This window comes from Limulus polyphemus, unplaced genomic scaffold (genome assembly GCF_000517525.1).
Source record: "Limulus polyphemus unplaced genomic scaffold, Limulus_polyphemus-2.1.2 Scaffold344, whole genome shotgun sequence".
In the NCBI taxonomy this organism is placed as follows: domain Eukaryota; kingdom Metazoa; phylum Arthropoda; class Merostomata; order Xiphosura; family Limulidae; genus Limulus; species Limulus polyphemus.
In genome coordinates, this window is record NW_013665954.1 from 533,908 (window position 1) to 549,932 (window position 16,025).

General features: G+C 32.2%; 1 protein-coding gene across 5 annotated transcripts in view; it reads left to right on the forward strand.

Moving 5' to 3' along the window:
• The window catches only part of LOC106457551 (transformer-2 protein homolog beta-like), a 56,465-nt gene that overhangs the window by 10,682 nt on the left and 29,758 nt on the right, over window positions 1-16,025 (forward strand). For all 5 annotated transcript variants that reach the window (XR_002610195.1, XR_002610196.1, XR_001290710.2 and 2 more), the window contains exons 3-5: window positions 11,007-11,081; window positions 12,573-12,587; window positions 15,471-15,522. Coding sequence is in view for 1 of the 5 variants with exons in the window: in XM_013916983.2 (XP_013772437.1) it covers window positions 11,007-11,081; window positions 12,573-12,587; window positions 15,471-15,522 (142 nt within the window). In the remaining 4 variants the exon portion in view is untranslated. The remainder of the gene's footprint in view (window positions 1-11,006; window positions 11,082-12,572; window positions 12,588-15,470; window positions 15,523-16,025) is intronic.

Here is a 16,025-nt window from a genome sequence, read left to right on the forward strand (position 1 = left end):
ACTCTTCTCACCCACCCAGTGTGGGTTCTGTTGACAGTGCTCCACCATGGACCATCTGATTTGACTTGAAATGTCGATCAGGGAAGCCTTTCTCAAGAGAGAACACCTTGTTTCTGTGTTCTTCGATCTTGAGAAGGCTTATGACACCACATGGAGGTATGGAATTTTGCAGGACCTCCACTCCTATGGGTTGCGTGGTCATCTACTCATTTTTATTCAAAACGTTATACTGAACAGGCGATTCCAAGTCCGTGTGGGTTCAACTCTTTCCCATTCCTTTCCACAGGAAGTTGGAGTCCCTCGGGGCTGTCTTGGGTGTCACGACTGTTGCAAATGGGCTTTATGTTGATGAATTTCACATCTCATGTCAGTCGTTGAACATGAGGTTTATTGAGCGGCAGCTTCAGACTGCCCACAATCGGTTTTTGACATGGACCACTGCAAACAGTTTTAAATTTTCTATTTCCAAAACCGTTTGCATGCAATTTTGCCGCCAACGGGGTCTCCACCCCGATCCTGAGCTCTGTCTCGGCAATGTAGTTATTCGTGTGGTCCCTGAGGCAAAATTTTTGGGGCTTATCTTTGACCGTAAGCTTAGCTTCATTCCTCACATCAAGCAGCTATGTGTCAAGTGTGCAAGGGATTTGAACATCCTCCGTGTCCTCTCTTCCACCTCTTGGGGTGCGGATCGATGTTCTATGCTCAGGATCTATCGTGCACTGATTCGATCCAAACTGGACTATGGGTCTTTGGTCTATTGTTCTGCCAGGACCTCGGCCTTGAAGATGCTGGACCACATTCACCATCTGGGGCTTTCCGCACTTCTCCAGTCCAGAGTTTGTACACTGAGTCCCACGAACCTCCTCTTCACCTCCGTCATTTGCAACTTTCTTTACAATATGCTGCCAAGCTTCGATCCTTACCACGATGTGCCATGCTCTTTCGGAACAGATGTTCTGCTATTCCTTTGGCCTTTGTATCCAGGCACAACCGGCTGAATTGGGTCTGGCATTGGATGACATTGCTGTCCCCAGTGATCAGCCCATTCCACCTTGGCTTATTACCATCCCTTCCTGTGACCTTTCTCTGAGTCATCTGAGGAAGGCAGATACTCCCAATTGGAAATATCATCTTCTTTTTGCTGAGCATCTTTCGAGCCATTCTTCTCTTTCTATTTACATGGATGGTTCAAAATTGGGTGACTAGGTAGGTTCTGCCCTGGTGTTCTGTGGCTCAGTAGTTGCTTGCAGGATCCCCTCTACAGTTTCTGTGTTCACTGCCGAGTTGTATGCTATTTCTCTTGCCCTGGATCATGTAGAAGCTATGCAGTACAGTAATTGTACTATTTACACTGATTCTCTGAGCTCTCTACTGGCCCTGGAATTGCATAACGTTAGTTCTCATCGATATTGAACACAGATTGGCCCACTTTTCTCTATCTTCTGTTTCCATCCAGTTTTTCTGGATCCATGGCCACGTTGGTATTCACGGGAACAAGCTTGCTGACACCGCAGCTAAGTCCGTCTGCTCTGGTGCCATCATGTCCATGCCTGTCCCATACATGGACTGTGGTTCTGTCTTTAAGGCACGGCTTCGCTCCAGTTGGCAGTCGACTTGGTGTGAGCAATGTCATGACAAGCTTTTCCAGATCAAGCCTACTGTTGGTCTTTGGCTGTCTTGCTTCTGTAAGGATTGGAAGGAGGAAGTAGTCCTGGCAAGGCTATGCATTGGTCACAGTTTTTTAACCCATCATTTTCTTTTATCAGGTATTGACCCACTGATGTGTAGCCATTGTGACACTCAAGTCACAATAGCCCACATTTTACTGTCCTGCTGCCGTTACAATCATGAGTGGCGGCATTATTTTAAACACATATTTTCAAAGAGTTTACCTCTGACGTTGGACAGTGTCATTGGTAATGGTGACACTGTCCGATTAGATTGTATTTTTAATTTTTTATGCACTATAGGTCTTTTTAATTGTATATAAATCTTTTATCAACATATATTGGTTTTAACTCAGTGCATTTTTACATTTTACTTTAATTTACTTTCTCTGTTTTTACTGGTTGTTTGGCGCAGATAGCATTGTTGCTTTGTGCCATAAAACACCAAACAACAACAACAACTTTTATAATAATCTATATAATAAGATTCAGTATCTGTGTGTCATGTAACTCCTCCTAAACTGCTGCTTGCACCGACTTCTAAGAGGTACCAAACAAGTTGTCTCTGCCTCACGGTTTACACAAAAGTAAAAATTTTCACCTCACCCCTTGGGGAACCCAGTGATTTCCTGAAAAACCCTTCTCCTGAATTGCTGGACTCATCAACTTCTAAATGGTGCAAAATGAATCATCTCAGCCTCAAGGTTTGCACAAAGGTTAAACTTTTTACCCGAGTATTTTGTTAAAACACTTTTATGGAGATTCCCTGAAAGCAGACCCCAAATTTGGCATTGATTTACATAAGAGTACATAAATAAGTGGCCTACTAATTATCATTCATAACTTGGTTAAAGAAATTTGCATTAAAGCAACAATGATCATATAAACTGAAAAAGTGCAGAATAGTACTTCAAGCATTAAACTTGCATTATAGTGGCTCTGTAAATGTGGGCCATAGGTCCATGGGTTTGCTAGTAAATTAATATACATGAAAAACAAGAAATATGGTACTTACCTGTGTCCTTTTGTTTTTTGCTGTCGACAAAAGTCTACCTTTTTATACTAATGATACTAGTATACTAATTAATTTTTATTTAATTAAATAATGAATCTAAGAACACAAAATAATAACAGACACAAAGCAAACAATGTTCTATAACTATCATAATTTACCTGGCTTTCTAGTTATGTGTTACGAGCCTTTAAAAAATTAGCTAAGCTTGTCAATTTAAATCCTGCAAGAGAAATTTTCAAAGTGGAGGTGAAATACACAATACTTTGTACAGCAAACAATGTAATATAATACATCATTTGATAGATTAAAACTTTGACTTCCTATTAGTTATAAATGATGTAGTATAGAACATCAGAGAGAGCTATTGGCAATTTGTGAAAGAGAGGATGTGACAGGTGGGTGTCGTAAGTGAGCCTGATTCTCTAGTTTCTGGCTCCGTAAACAAATAAGATTGAAGGCTATAAAAATTATGCTTTTCCTTAGTAATATCTATATTATAATGAGTAATTTATGTTAAATTCAGTACTTCTCAGATGGGTAGTAAATAATTTAGAGAAGAGAAAAGACCTAGAGAACAAATGTCACAATTCTCATACTTGGTGAGATTGAGGATTTTTAAAAATATTTCCATATTAATTTAAAAACTTAAAACTTGCATTAAAATTTGATTTATTAACTACATTTTGATGCCAATTTTATTCAATTTACTATGATAATAAAGTAATTTAATTTAATTTTGAATGTAACAAAAAGGTCGTAACATGCACACTTTGACTTATTTTTAGTGAGAGGTTTAATGGCAGGAGATTATCCATGTTTCAAAGAAATTTAAACAGACTTCTTTTCATTTATGATAATTACAAACTATTTATTTTTATTTATGAGAAATTGAGAACTTTAATCAGTTTAATACTGTGGTATTCTATATATATATTTTTATTATATTCACAATGAAATAAAAACTTGTTGATACTGTTTGGTATTTGATTATGTTGTTCATCAGTTTCACATGAATTTTATATAGTGAAACCCTATTTATTTACTGAGTCATACACACTTATTATGGGAATAGAAATATCTCTCTTTTGTATAAGCATGTGCACCTTTGCCATGCAGTAACCAACCAGACTGCCCTTCTTGATGGATCTGTCATATCATATGTCTATTTTAATAATAATATTTATATTTCTTCATTAACACTCCCACTGCCTCCACTCTTGACTGCTTTCTGTTTCTTAGAAAAAAAAATAGCTATCTTGTGGCATATCCTGCTCAACAAGCTCAGGGTAACAAATAAGTTAAAAAAGTCAATTGAAATTTAGTGCAGTTGGTCAAAAATAGATTTGTGACTGATTCAGGGGACTTGGCCAAGGGCAACAGAAAGTGCTAAACTCATTCAATGTGGCTCTACCAGTACCATTGATATGGGACATTCTGCAAGACCACTAGAGGTATCTTTATGGTATTAGAATTACTCAGTTGCTCATTCCAGACCATACCATTCCATGGACTATCATGGTAAAAGCCAGCACCTTGGAGGTGATTGCTCACTTCTTTGGCTTACACTTGCTGGCTTTTGAAAATAGAATTTTGTGGTCACCCATTACACTGTCTCCAGTAAAAAACCTTTCTGGCATGCATCAAGTGGGGATCTGGACACTTCTCCAGGTCTTCCTAATGTGAATTCTGCCCCCTGCCCATGGAGTGGTGAACCTTTAAAGAGTTCCTTATTGAATTTGCACTGCACTGGTGGGAAGTTGGGTGGTAGCAGTGGCAGCACTTTCTGTGTAGTGCAGGTCACCCTTCAAACAGCTAATGTGCTCTCTTGCAGCGAGAATCTGTCTGTCCAGTTGAGTCAAGTTGAGACACACTGTATAGTCTCATTGCACACCAACCACACTAAACTACTTGGCTTGCTGACCACTTGTGTGTGGTTGCTGGTTGTTCATGATCTAATTTTGCCCATCTCTATGACACTTGGAGATCTTTGGCTTTCTTTATTTCTCTTTCCCAGCAAAAATATACCCTGAATAAGATGACATGCTGTCTACCACAAATGTGCCCCTATAGAGCTCCTGCTATCAGGTGTCACATTCCATGGGACTTTCTTTTCAAGTGTTCTCTGAAGGGAGCTAATCTAGGTTTAATATTTGCACTGGCCCCTCCACCATTTCAGTGTGGGATTTTAACTATTCTGTATGCAGAGGTGAGGTATTTTCTTGGAAGTTACTCACCTCTTCACGCCTTCCCACTTCAGGTGCTCTTTATTCTTGTTTCGTCTAAGTAAGAATGAAGTTATTTTTAGCAGAAATGCTTAAGGGGAGTTATTGTGCAAGGAAGTTGCATTGACCTCCTGCTAGTGGAGGGCTATAATCACATGATGACGTTATCATGTGCTAGTACAGTTCAAGTTAAACATGTGATTTTCAGGTGGAAGTTAACTCAAGTCTAATGGCATGCAAATCTCTTAGACTGACATGTGAGGGACCAAGCAATTCTGTGTGAGTATCTATTGGAAATACATTTTCATGTAAGGAAAATGCTAACTTCTGGTTTTGTTAGAAGTGTGTATACACTTAGATTTTGCTTGAAATACTTATTGAAAGTTTGAGAGGATCTGTGAATATTTCACTTTATATTGATAATGCTTATTTATTTGATGAAAATCGTGTGTTGTTATCTCAAGGTGCAGCATGTGACATACCAACAGATAAACAGTACTTCACAAGTAATTGTATAGATGTTTTATTACAAAGTTACATCTAAAGCATGATTGTGAGACGGGCTGCCCTACCACTTTTTTGACCTATCCATTGACCAGTCGCTGTGCCCTGCTGCCTTTCTAATCCATTAATTGTAATCTGTTAGCCACAAGTTGTTTATATATAGAATAAATGGCTGATATGGGTATAGAAAACTATTATTTAATGCATATAAAGTAAAATATGACACATGCCTTAAAGTTAATAAGCTGCACTTTTGTTTTTGCAACACCCTCCCGTTTTTTAGTGCTGGACATAACACTATACTACAAATACATCTTCCTAAACGTTCAAGTTATCTGATTTGGTAGTTTTTTAGTTTTCCTGAAATTTGAAACTTTGAGGTCCTATTTTTGTATTGTGTTGACATCCAATTTCTCTCTCAAACTTTAAAATTCTTTCAACAGCCAAACATGATACTGAACTTCTCATAAAAGAAACATTATACATAAAAACTCTTCTCCCATCCCTAAATAACACACAGTCTTCACTGGATTTAAACCTATTTTAACTATTTCACTTGTGCTTCAGTTTTAATTTTTTCATGTTATATTTGTATATTTGATTTGAATATTTTTTATGTATATATTTCTGTTGTATATTGTTTGTTTGTTTTCTAACCCTAGATTACTGATGATGGAATTATGATGATTCCGAAACGTCTAATAAATGTTTTCTGTTATTACGTTCATGTTTTGTTTTATCGTTAAGAAAGAGGAAATTTTTGCTTATTTACTGACATTTGCAAGACACTAAGTTAGCAAATTCAAAGCAAACAATGCTTGTTTATGCTTACATACATAATTTAGGTGTTGTAATGTAAAAATACTGAACTATGAATGTAATTATACACATTTGTTTCAGATTAATGCATCACATTTTATGTTTAAAATTTCATTAATGTCTTGATAGCTTAGCAAACACCAAATGTCACAGAGATTTTAATTCAAAGTCCAAACTTAATTAGGTTCTCATATATTATTCCAATCCATCTGCATAGATATAATTTTCATTTACAACACTTAATCAAGTTTTAACTATGCTTATTTTATGATCATGACAAAATTCTCAGTTGCCACAGAAAAATTTATACCAAATGAAGTCTAAAGTAAAACAAAAACATTTCTCTAAAGGTATGAAGACCTGACAATGATTTTAGTTTTCTGTAAGTTGTACAAACAAACTTCTTGCTGACTGATATTGATTGTTATGGTAATTCCCACTGCTTTAACATCTAAACATTGAGGCCAAAGGTTATTGTTATCTTTCAGTCACAGCACGTACCTGTTTCCCACAATGCTTCACAGCAGCAAGAACATTTGATGAACTCTGATCACTTTGATCTCATAGAGAATAACACTTTTTACTTTATAATATAATGGTAAATCTTGCCATTAATAGGCTTGTCATTTCAAATCTTTATCAATACATGACATGACTTTGAAAAGTTGTTTTTTGTCAATTGTGTTTTAGTAAATCATACTAAGAAAGAACCTGATAAATCAGTTTTGTTTGGTTGTTGCGTGAAGTAGGGTTATGAAAAAAATGAGTTAAAAGAGACAGTCATTTACAGTTGAGAACTTAAAAGTAAGTTGTTTTATAAATAAGTAGTGTACCTGAATTTATACAGCATTTTACTAAGATTTAAATATTAGTTTCATAATAATGAAGCTGCAAGTTGTAATGTACGTCATCAACTTGTGTAGGGCACCTCAATTCTACTAGAGTTGCCTTAGGTTTGAGTAAAGCAGTAGACTGCTATTACTGGCTAGCAGCTAGGTACTTGTTTTATTATCCAGTAGTCTTTTCCACACACAGCTGGCAATGAGTCAACAAGTTGGACTAAGTTCATGCAGCAAGGGCACCAAGCTTACAGATGTACACATCTTTAAACATTTGAGGTATTTTTTCTTATTTTGGTTCAAAAAATCCAGAACAGCTTATTTGTAGTGACCTGGAGCCATATATATATATATATATATATTAGTTTTGACTTATTTTTACCAAATCATTTCCAACAACTGAATCATAATGTGACATGCTGTGTGGTGGATCCTGTTAAAATATACATCATTACATCATGTTTTTGGCTCTAAAAGTTCATATAAAAGATCATCACAGATATTGATTCATATTACAAAATGACTCAATATAATTTTATCAAAAAGTAAAATCATTAAAATTATTTGATATTTTTGCACCAAGCACAAGGATGATTATAATTTTATTAATTCATTTTGGAGCAATAAACAGTTTTCTATTTTATAATAATAGTGATTATAGATACCAGTTTATTTTTATTACTGGTCTCTCATTTATTCACTAACTTCACTACTTCTCATATTAAGCACACTGTCTTCATGCTGAAGATAAAAATGAAATGGAATTTATTTTTGAAATTTAGATAAAAATTGGAAGCAGACAGTTAGAGAATTGTAATTTAAAAAATATTCATTAGTGAAAAAAATGGAATAAATTAAGATAATATTAATAAATCAAAATAAATATTATCAAAAGGCCATAGATCAAGCCAAATGAAACAATTTCAAGCAATATTATATCATGTTTAAATAGAAGTGTGTGTATTTTGTTTTAATTTTCTTGATAACTTCATGCGAGTGGATGGATACCAAATAATAAAATATTTAAATGGAGGAACTGGAATTAGAAAATTGTTTTTGATTTTAGACTACTTTCAAACTTGTACTTGTACAATTAAATGTTCAGTGTAAAAAATGGTATCTTTCTTTCAGGATTTAAAGGTGAAAAATAACTTTGTAATTTAACTAGTGATGTAAAAAAAATTAAGTGTTGCAATTCACATTTTCAGAAATGTGACTTACCTCTCTAACATGGAATTTCTCACCACTACACATGTATTGTGCCAGTCTATAAAGTAGTCATCATAATGCTGTAGCTCTCCACCAATATGAGAGTGGCACAACCTCCTTGAGCAGTAATCCCCGTGAGCACTAGCACATGCTCATAAGCTTATATTTTTCTCGACACTGCTCCTGTATGAGCATGTTTTTCCTGTTTGTTTAAAGTTTTCTGTCACTTTAATTATCTGCCTTTTTTATATATACCTTATCTTTGTCCTTTTTGACATTTCATTTTTTTTGTAGTCATCTGATTTTTACTGTATCAAAAAAACATTACTCATGGAATCATCACTTTACTATGAATTCTGAAGTCCACGTTACTTCTACATCTTAAGACTCGGAAGTTCCTCTTCAGGAATCTTCTACATCTCTATCAACGGCAATTTGAAGCGCATTATCTGTTCATGATGTTGCTGCTACTGTGCATCAGGTGTTTGGTTCCTTTCTTCCTACATCATCAACAGTTCCAATCCCTTTTAATTCTTTTTTATTGCATTTTGTGGATCCTTCCTCACCTATGGATGATTTTGCACGTGACTTAAAGAATGAAATCAAAATTGGCAGCCAAACTGGAAGCTACACTTACAGGATTGAGAAGAATTTTCCAGCAAATATTCATTCGTTAGTTAGTTAGGCCACATATTTTGTTTTACCCACCATCAAGCTCTAAGTTGAACAAAAAATGCGGCCTGGCTAACTAATGAATGAATATTTCTGTAAAATTCTTATCAATGCTATAAGCGCAGTTAACAGTATGGCTGCAAATTTTGATTTCATTCCTTTATGTTGCACACTTAATCCTTTTTTGGCCACATGCACCTAAAGTGTTTTTGATTAGGTATGTTTAGAAAGAGGAACCTCACAAAAAGTTTTTCCAGTTGGCCACTGAAAGGTCATGGTAAAATAATTTTTTTTTCACATTATCTGATGAAAGGTAGTTGTGGTTAAGAAAAATATTGTGCATATACATGATACAGTTAAAACTTAAAAGTATAACTAAAATAATTATCTAAGCTCATTTCTGTACATTTTCTCAACCTTACAATTTATTTTGATAATTTTAAATAACTGAATCATCAATTTTAATTCAGTTGGTTGTGATACATATAAATATGTAGTTCATTCAAATGTCTGTAGTTGACACAAGTTAGTCAAACATTTGAGCTAGGCTAATAAAATAGTTCATTCTCACTAATTTATTCAAAGTTGATTCACATTGTGAAGCCTTGGGTTTTATGTACTTTTTGCATGGGATAGTAATTAGCTGTTAGATAACAATTTAATTATTATGATTATTTAATTGTACAAGTCTACCAATGTCTTGTACAATTAAACACTTCTATAGGAAAGTCTGATAAACCTTTGTCCTCATCTATAAGGAAGTACTTGGAGTGATTACATTACATGATATTAAGAATAATATTTGGATAATATATATATTAGTGAATTTTTATATTTTGATTTAGCTGGATATGCTTATTGAAATGTTAAAGTGATATATTTTAAACATGCTTGTACATAATATTTTTGATTGTATTTGTGTATCATAAAGTGTTATTGAATATTTATTAATTCAAGAAATTTGCATAAATATTGAATATGAACATCAATTTAGAATTTGCAAATTTGAACTTGTTTAGGCCTGAGGTTATTTCAGGTAATAATCAAATACAAAGGAAAGATTAAGAATAGAAACATATATAAAAATTGGGTGTGAAAATAAATTTGAATTACTAAATGCAAAACATGTGATATTTTCTAGTCATAATGGATCTTGTATTTGTTGTTCATAAATCTTTAGGTTTACTGAATTCATGATAACTGGGTTCTCTCACTTTGACCCAAGAAGCATTGTCATTAACTTATGGTCAAGGCTTTCATAATCTTTTAAGAGTAATTAGGTGAAACTATTTTAATTAGGCACTGTTTGTGTAGTTTGAAGCTCAGGCTGAAGTCCTGAGACATGATCCCCATAGAAAGTTCTAAAATGAACTGTCACAGATAGCATTTCCTGTCCACTTTTCAAACAATACTGAGAATAGAAATGAAAAATATGTAATTGTTTGAATTTACATTACTTATATGTTTGAGCTTCATTTGAAATAAGGGATAGTTTATTTTAAAGGCCTTTTGTTTAAATATTATGACTGTCCGTCCAGGTATTATCTGATGTAGGAAAAACTATTCAGTAATATTTTTTATTTTAGGCATGTTACATTTATTTGCTTGATCAGTAATAGTACGACCATATTTTGTTAAACATGGATGAGCTGAGAATGGGCACTATGTCCATACCACTAACCACATGATGGGAATATGATCACACAATGTACATTGCACTTTCCTTGTCTCTCACTCACTCTAAAAGATTATAAGTGGCTTCAAAATGATTGAAAAACTTTTTAAGGTTAAAGAGAGACACAGAAATGTTGAAGTTGAAGATTTCTTCCAATAATATGTTTGTTTCATTTTAAATTTTCTTTTACAAGTGCTATAAATATACAATCAGGTGTTATTTTCATGTAAGAAATATGATTTGTAATAAAAACCAACCATGGGTCTGTGGAGGCTTTCTAACAAATATTTTTACTAGTAGTTGGTTGATATTTCTAGAAGTCACTATACTAAGTTTTGTGTATGGTTTAAATATTATCTAAAGAGTCATACTTTGTATATACAGAAGTCGTTCACGTTCTCGAAGACATCATCGCAATAAGAAATCAAGGTCAAAGTCCCGAACACCAAAAAGGAGATAGTAAGTAATAGTTTATGAAGTCTAATATTCTCATAACTCTGTTTATTCCTTCTTAGTAGACATTATTATTTTCACATTTTTCTCTAACTTTGAGTAGTAAAATGCTTCATTTATAACTTGGTATAAAAACCATCTTTTCAAAATGATTAATTAAAACATTTCTTTCTCAGTACTTAATGACTGTGTGTTTATAATTTTCTTATGCTCTTATTTAAACTAAGTTTCGTATTACCAGTTTATGGGTAAAATGGAATTCAAAAGACATAGCAAGCACATACCATTGAAAGTGTTTAAATGAACATTCTGCATAGGGAGCTGATGATAGATGATGCATCATGTGATCACGAGATCACTTAACAGGATGTCTAATTCAACCACTTTTAACTGAAATTTATTTGTACACTAATATTAATGATTTTATAGCAGCATTTTTCATGCTTTTTTAAACATTTTTTTATTTTAAAATTAATATATAAATATATTGATTTTCAAAAAGTTACCTTGGCAAATTTTAAACAGATTTGTGCAATAATTAGTCTGATGCTGTAGTCTTACTTGCCTAGTAGTTGTGAGAATGGTTTTCTCTAGCTGTTGGTATTGGGTTATAAAGAACAGTGCAACCATGTCAGTAGTCAAGTAATTTTTTTTCTATTATTCTTTTTTAAACCCTCTCAACTGAAAAGGTTGATGTTACCATTTCAAGAACAAGATATTTGGTTTCCACATCATAGTACTAAATAGTTTTAATCAAATTTCACAACTCACTTCCATAAGGTTTAGGGAAATCCTTATTGATTTTGGGGTTAAATGATCAAGGACACCATTTTAGAATATAGAAATTTGGTTCCTATGCAAAAGAAAAAACAAACAAGATATACATCAAATTAGCAGTAGTCAGTATGAGATTATCTCTGTTTTGTTTGAAGCACTTGTATTTTGGAAGACCATTTAACAAAAAGAAATTTAACACATTGATTTACAAATAATTTATAAATAAATTTTCTGTCTTCTCTTGTATGCATGTTAATAATCTGTTCCAAGTAAAATATGATGCATCACTAATGTGTTAATGATAATCATGTGTGGGAAATTAAATTTGTGGTGGTGGTGGAGGATATATATATATATGTCTACAACTAAAGGGGTTGGTGAATTAATAGAATGTGATAGAAACTCAAGGAACTAAACCTTACATATTCCATTCTGTTTTTTTATGTCAGTTTGAAGTGAATAGCAAGACCTTTTAGATCAATAAGAAAGCATCAGATAAAATGTCTGTAAAGAAGTAAATATCTTAGTTAACTACATGATGCTAGAACAGACAAATGTTTTTTTGTGTATTTTTTTTAAGTGTGTAACTGTAGACTTGAGATTAAAATTTGTATAACTAGCTGTATATGTATACATAATATCTATAAGCAGAGTATTTAAAGTGATATATATCAGTTTAAAATAGAAATGAAGTAATGTTATTTTGTTTTTTAATTTCAGTTCAAAAAGCAGGAGGTAAGTTGTTTTTTTTTTACACAAAATATTATGTATGTATTTGTAGATACTTATTTTTCCCCATCAAGTAGATTAACAGTAAGAGCTTGTGTAAAAATAAATTAAGTTGTTTTTTAAATTGACATTCACTAATTGCCTGTGTGCATCAGAGTGTTTCTTTATCCTTAAAGTTTTGACATGATTTGTTATTTTTAGTATTTTATTATGCTATGAGTAATTTTTCACTTATTTTAAAATAAGGTCATAGGTTTTCTATAAACTTTAAATTATAATTGGCTTATGTATTTGACCAACAATATTGTATAAGAGCCAGCCTGGTTGGAATATTTAAAACAATTACAAATTTCTCTTTCTTGTCTATGTAATTGAAAGAACAGTGTTTGTCAGTCAGTTCATGTGTGTGTGCATGGTAGCTCACATGGAAATCTAATATTCTTAATGGGTAATTGTCCAGTGGTACTTATACATTTATACGAGTGCAAAAGTGAGTAACATTTAATGTGCATTGTTCCATATGAATGCAAAACTATGATGTTTATAACATTAACTTTAAAGACAATTACTTCAGTAATATAAACAGGCAATGAAACCCATAAAGTTAATTCTTTACCTTTCCATGGATTATGAGTAATGCAATACTGATACATCTCAATACAAATTACAACAGGTGCCAAAGTCAATAGTTAGGCCTAAAGTTTAAAGAAGCTTGATATGTGAAACACAAGTTTACTTTATATATAATCTAAGGTAATTAGCCTTAATAGTCACTGCCATAACTTCATTCATTTTCTATGCTCTACAACGAACATGTTGTGGGAAGGAAAATAATTACAAGTTTCAAATGATATACAGATGCAATTTAGCAACATACACACACAAGAAATTTCCAAAAAAACAAATAATAGTTTATTTTTACACTTCTTGATACTATAATTTTAAATATTCGCTAATTTATAACTATTACATGTTTCCAACTATCCCAATACAGGTGCTTAAAAATCGAAGATTAGGCCTAAAGTTTAAATACACTTCATCTGTGAAGAACGAGCTTACCTGTTAGGATGAATAAAATATTACACCATTTCATTTATTGGTAGAAGTGAAACTGATGCTTTGTTAATACTTTAGGGGAGAAGAAAAAATCTATACCATTATGGAAGGAAAAAGAAATATAAGTGAATTAGGGACAAACAAACACAGTTGATTTTTTATTTTTGTTGATACATTACTTTCAAAAATTACTATTTTATAAAATCACTTTATCAAGAGTTCGAGCAAAAAGATCTTAGTCAAAAATGTTGATTATCCACACAGACAAGGTATTTATTCAAAAAATGTTATGTAGAAAGATGTATTTAATTTATTCACATTCCATGTTTTTACACTTCTTTACTTTAAATCTAAATACAACAACTCCGTGTTCTGCTTAGTAGGTTTTTGTATGCCCAACTACGTAATACAGCAACAGTATTATTGAAAGGATTTATCTATTTAAAATATACACTTTTCTCATATATATAGTATTCCACTTAATAATGCTGCATAAGTGAAAAATATTTTAGGGCTTTGGTTCGTATGGCACAGCACATGCTTTGTATGCAAGAGGTCAAAGATTCAATCCCATCTATATCCATTTTTTTTCCTAAAGAATGTTTTAGTAGTCAAATAATTTTAGTAAATACATCATGCATGAAGCACGAGTTTATCCATAAGTTTGATTATTAAAAATTGACTAAGTGTATTGATTGTGTTGTATTTCTGGCATTTTAGTATGCTATGCTCAAAGGAGAGTAGCAAAAGTTTAACATTATATTGTTATGCAATGTTATCTGATGTTCATCTAAGATCTACAAAATACTTTAAATGAATTTACTTTGTTGAGCTTTTGCTAATAAATGCTGGAGCCATCATTGATGATTGAATATTACATGCAGCAGCTCCTTTTTACTGATTTTACACCATCTGGTTATGTATTCGAAGCTCCAATTGCATGTGCAAGAATTCATGTTATTGCAAACCTGTAGCATAGAACGAAATGAACTGTCAAAATTAATAATATATATAAGTTTATGCAAAAAATAGCAAGAAAAAGTAATTATCTCTTAATTAATGATGGTCTTATAAGTATTCTGATCTTTAATTTAATTTTCATTCCATCAATAATTATGTGAACTTTTACATGTTTTTAATTTCATAATTTATTTTAATTAATTTATTATGACTATGTACGTGTAGAAATTAGTTAATTGCAAGCACATATATGTTATTTTAATAATATCTTGGGTTCATTGACTTTTGCACAGTGGTTTTTTTGATTCTCTGGTAGTGAGTTGGTTCAACTATTACCAATTAAAAGAACACTGTTAACTCATGTAAGAAAATTAAAAACATCAATTTCCCTTTTAATATAATTTTTCATAATTGAAAGAATATGCTTTTTTTTAAAAAAACTAGAAATAAAAAATTTTAATACACTTAGTTGACTCGTATGTATTTACACATGTAGGATGCAGTCAGGATTAAAAACTGTTCAACAAGATATGTGAAACAAAGATAGTCTAACATCAGGGTCAAAGAAATGTATAATGAGTAACAAATTGCATTCAGTATAAGCCTCTTTTATTATTTGGCTGTTGGCATTTATTAATTAGATAAAGTCAGTGTTAAGGTTTTTTTATATGTATTGTAGTCTTTTGTCTTTCAGAAAATAGAGTTGTTCCAGAATTTTATGGATTTCTCAATAGGCTTTAGTTAGAGCTAGTACATTTTCTATTTATTTGCATGTACTACAAGAGTTAGCATTTTTACTTTAAAGTACTTGTATTTTTCAAGGCAGATAGACTTTATGTTAAAGTAGTAAAGTTATACTTGTAATTTTTGCAGGAGCCACAGCAAATCTCCTGTATCAAGTCGACGAAGATATCTTGGAAGTCGGGTAAATTGAAGTTAATACTATATCACTGATATTCTGTGTTGAACGTAGTTCAAGGAAAATACTGGAGATTATCATTACATTATTAAAAAGATGAAAGAATAAATTTAGAAGATAGTAAAGCTTATTACATTTAAAAAACTGTGTTGCTTTCATATAATGCATGGACTACTAAAGTGGAAGTTGGGTAAATTGAAGTTAATACTATATCACTGATATTCTGTGTTGAACATAGTTCAAGGAAAATACTGGAGATTATCATAAAAAGATAACAGAATAAATTTACAAGATAGTAAAGCTTATTACATTTAAAAACTGTGTTGCTTTCATATAATGCATGAATTACTAAAGTGGAAGTTGGGTAAATTGAAGTTAATACTATATCACTGATATTCTGTGTTGAACATAGTTCAAGGAAAATACTGGAGATTAACATAAAAAGATAACAGAATAAATTTACAAGATAGTAAAGCTTATTTAATTTAAAAAACTGTGTTGCTTTCATA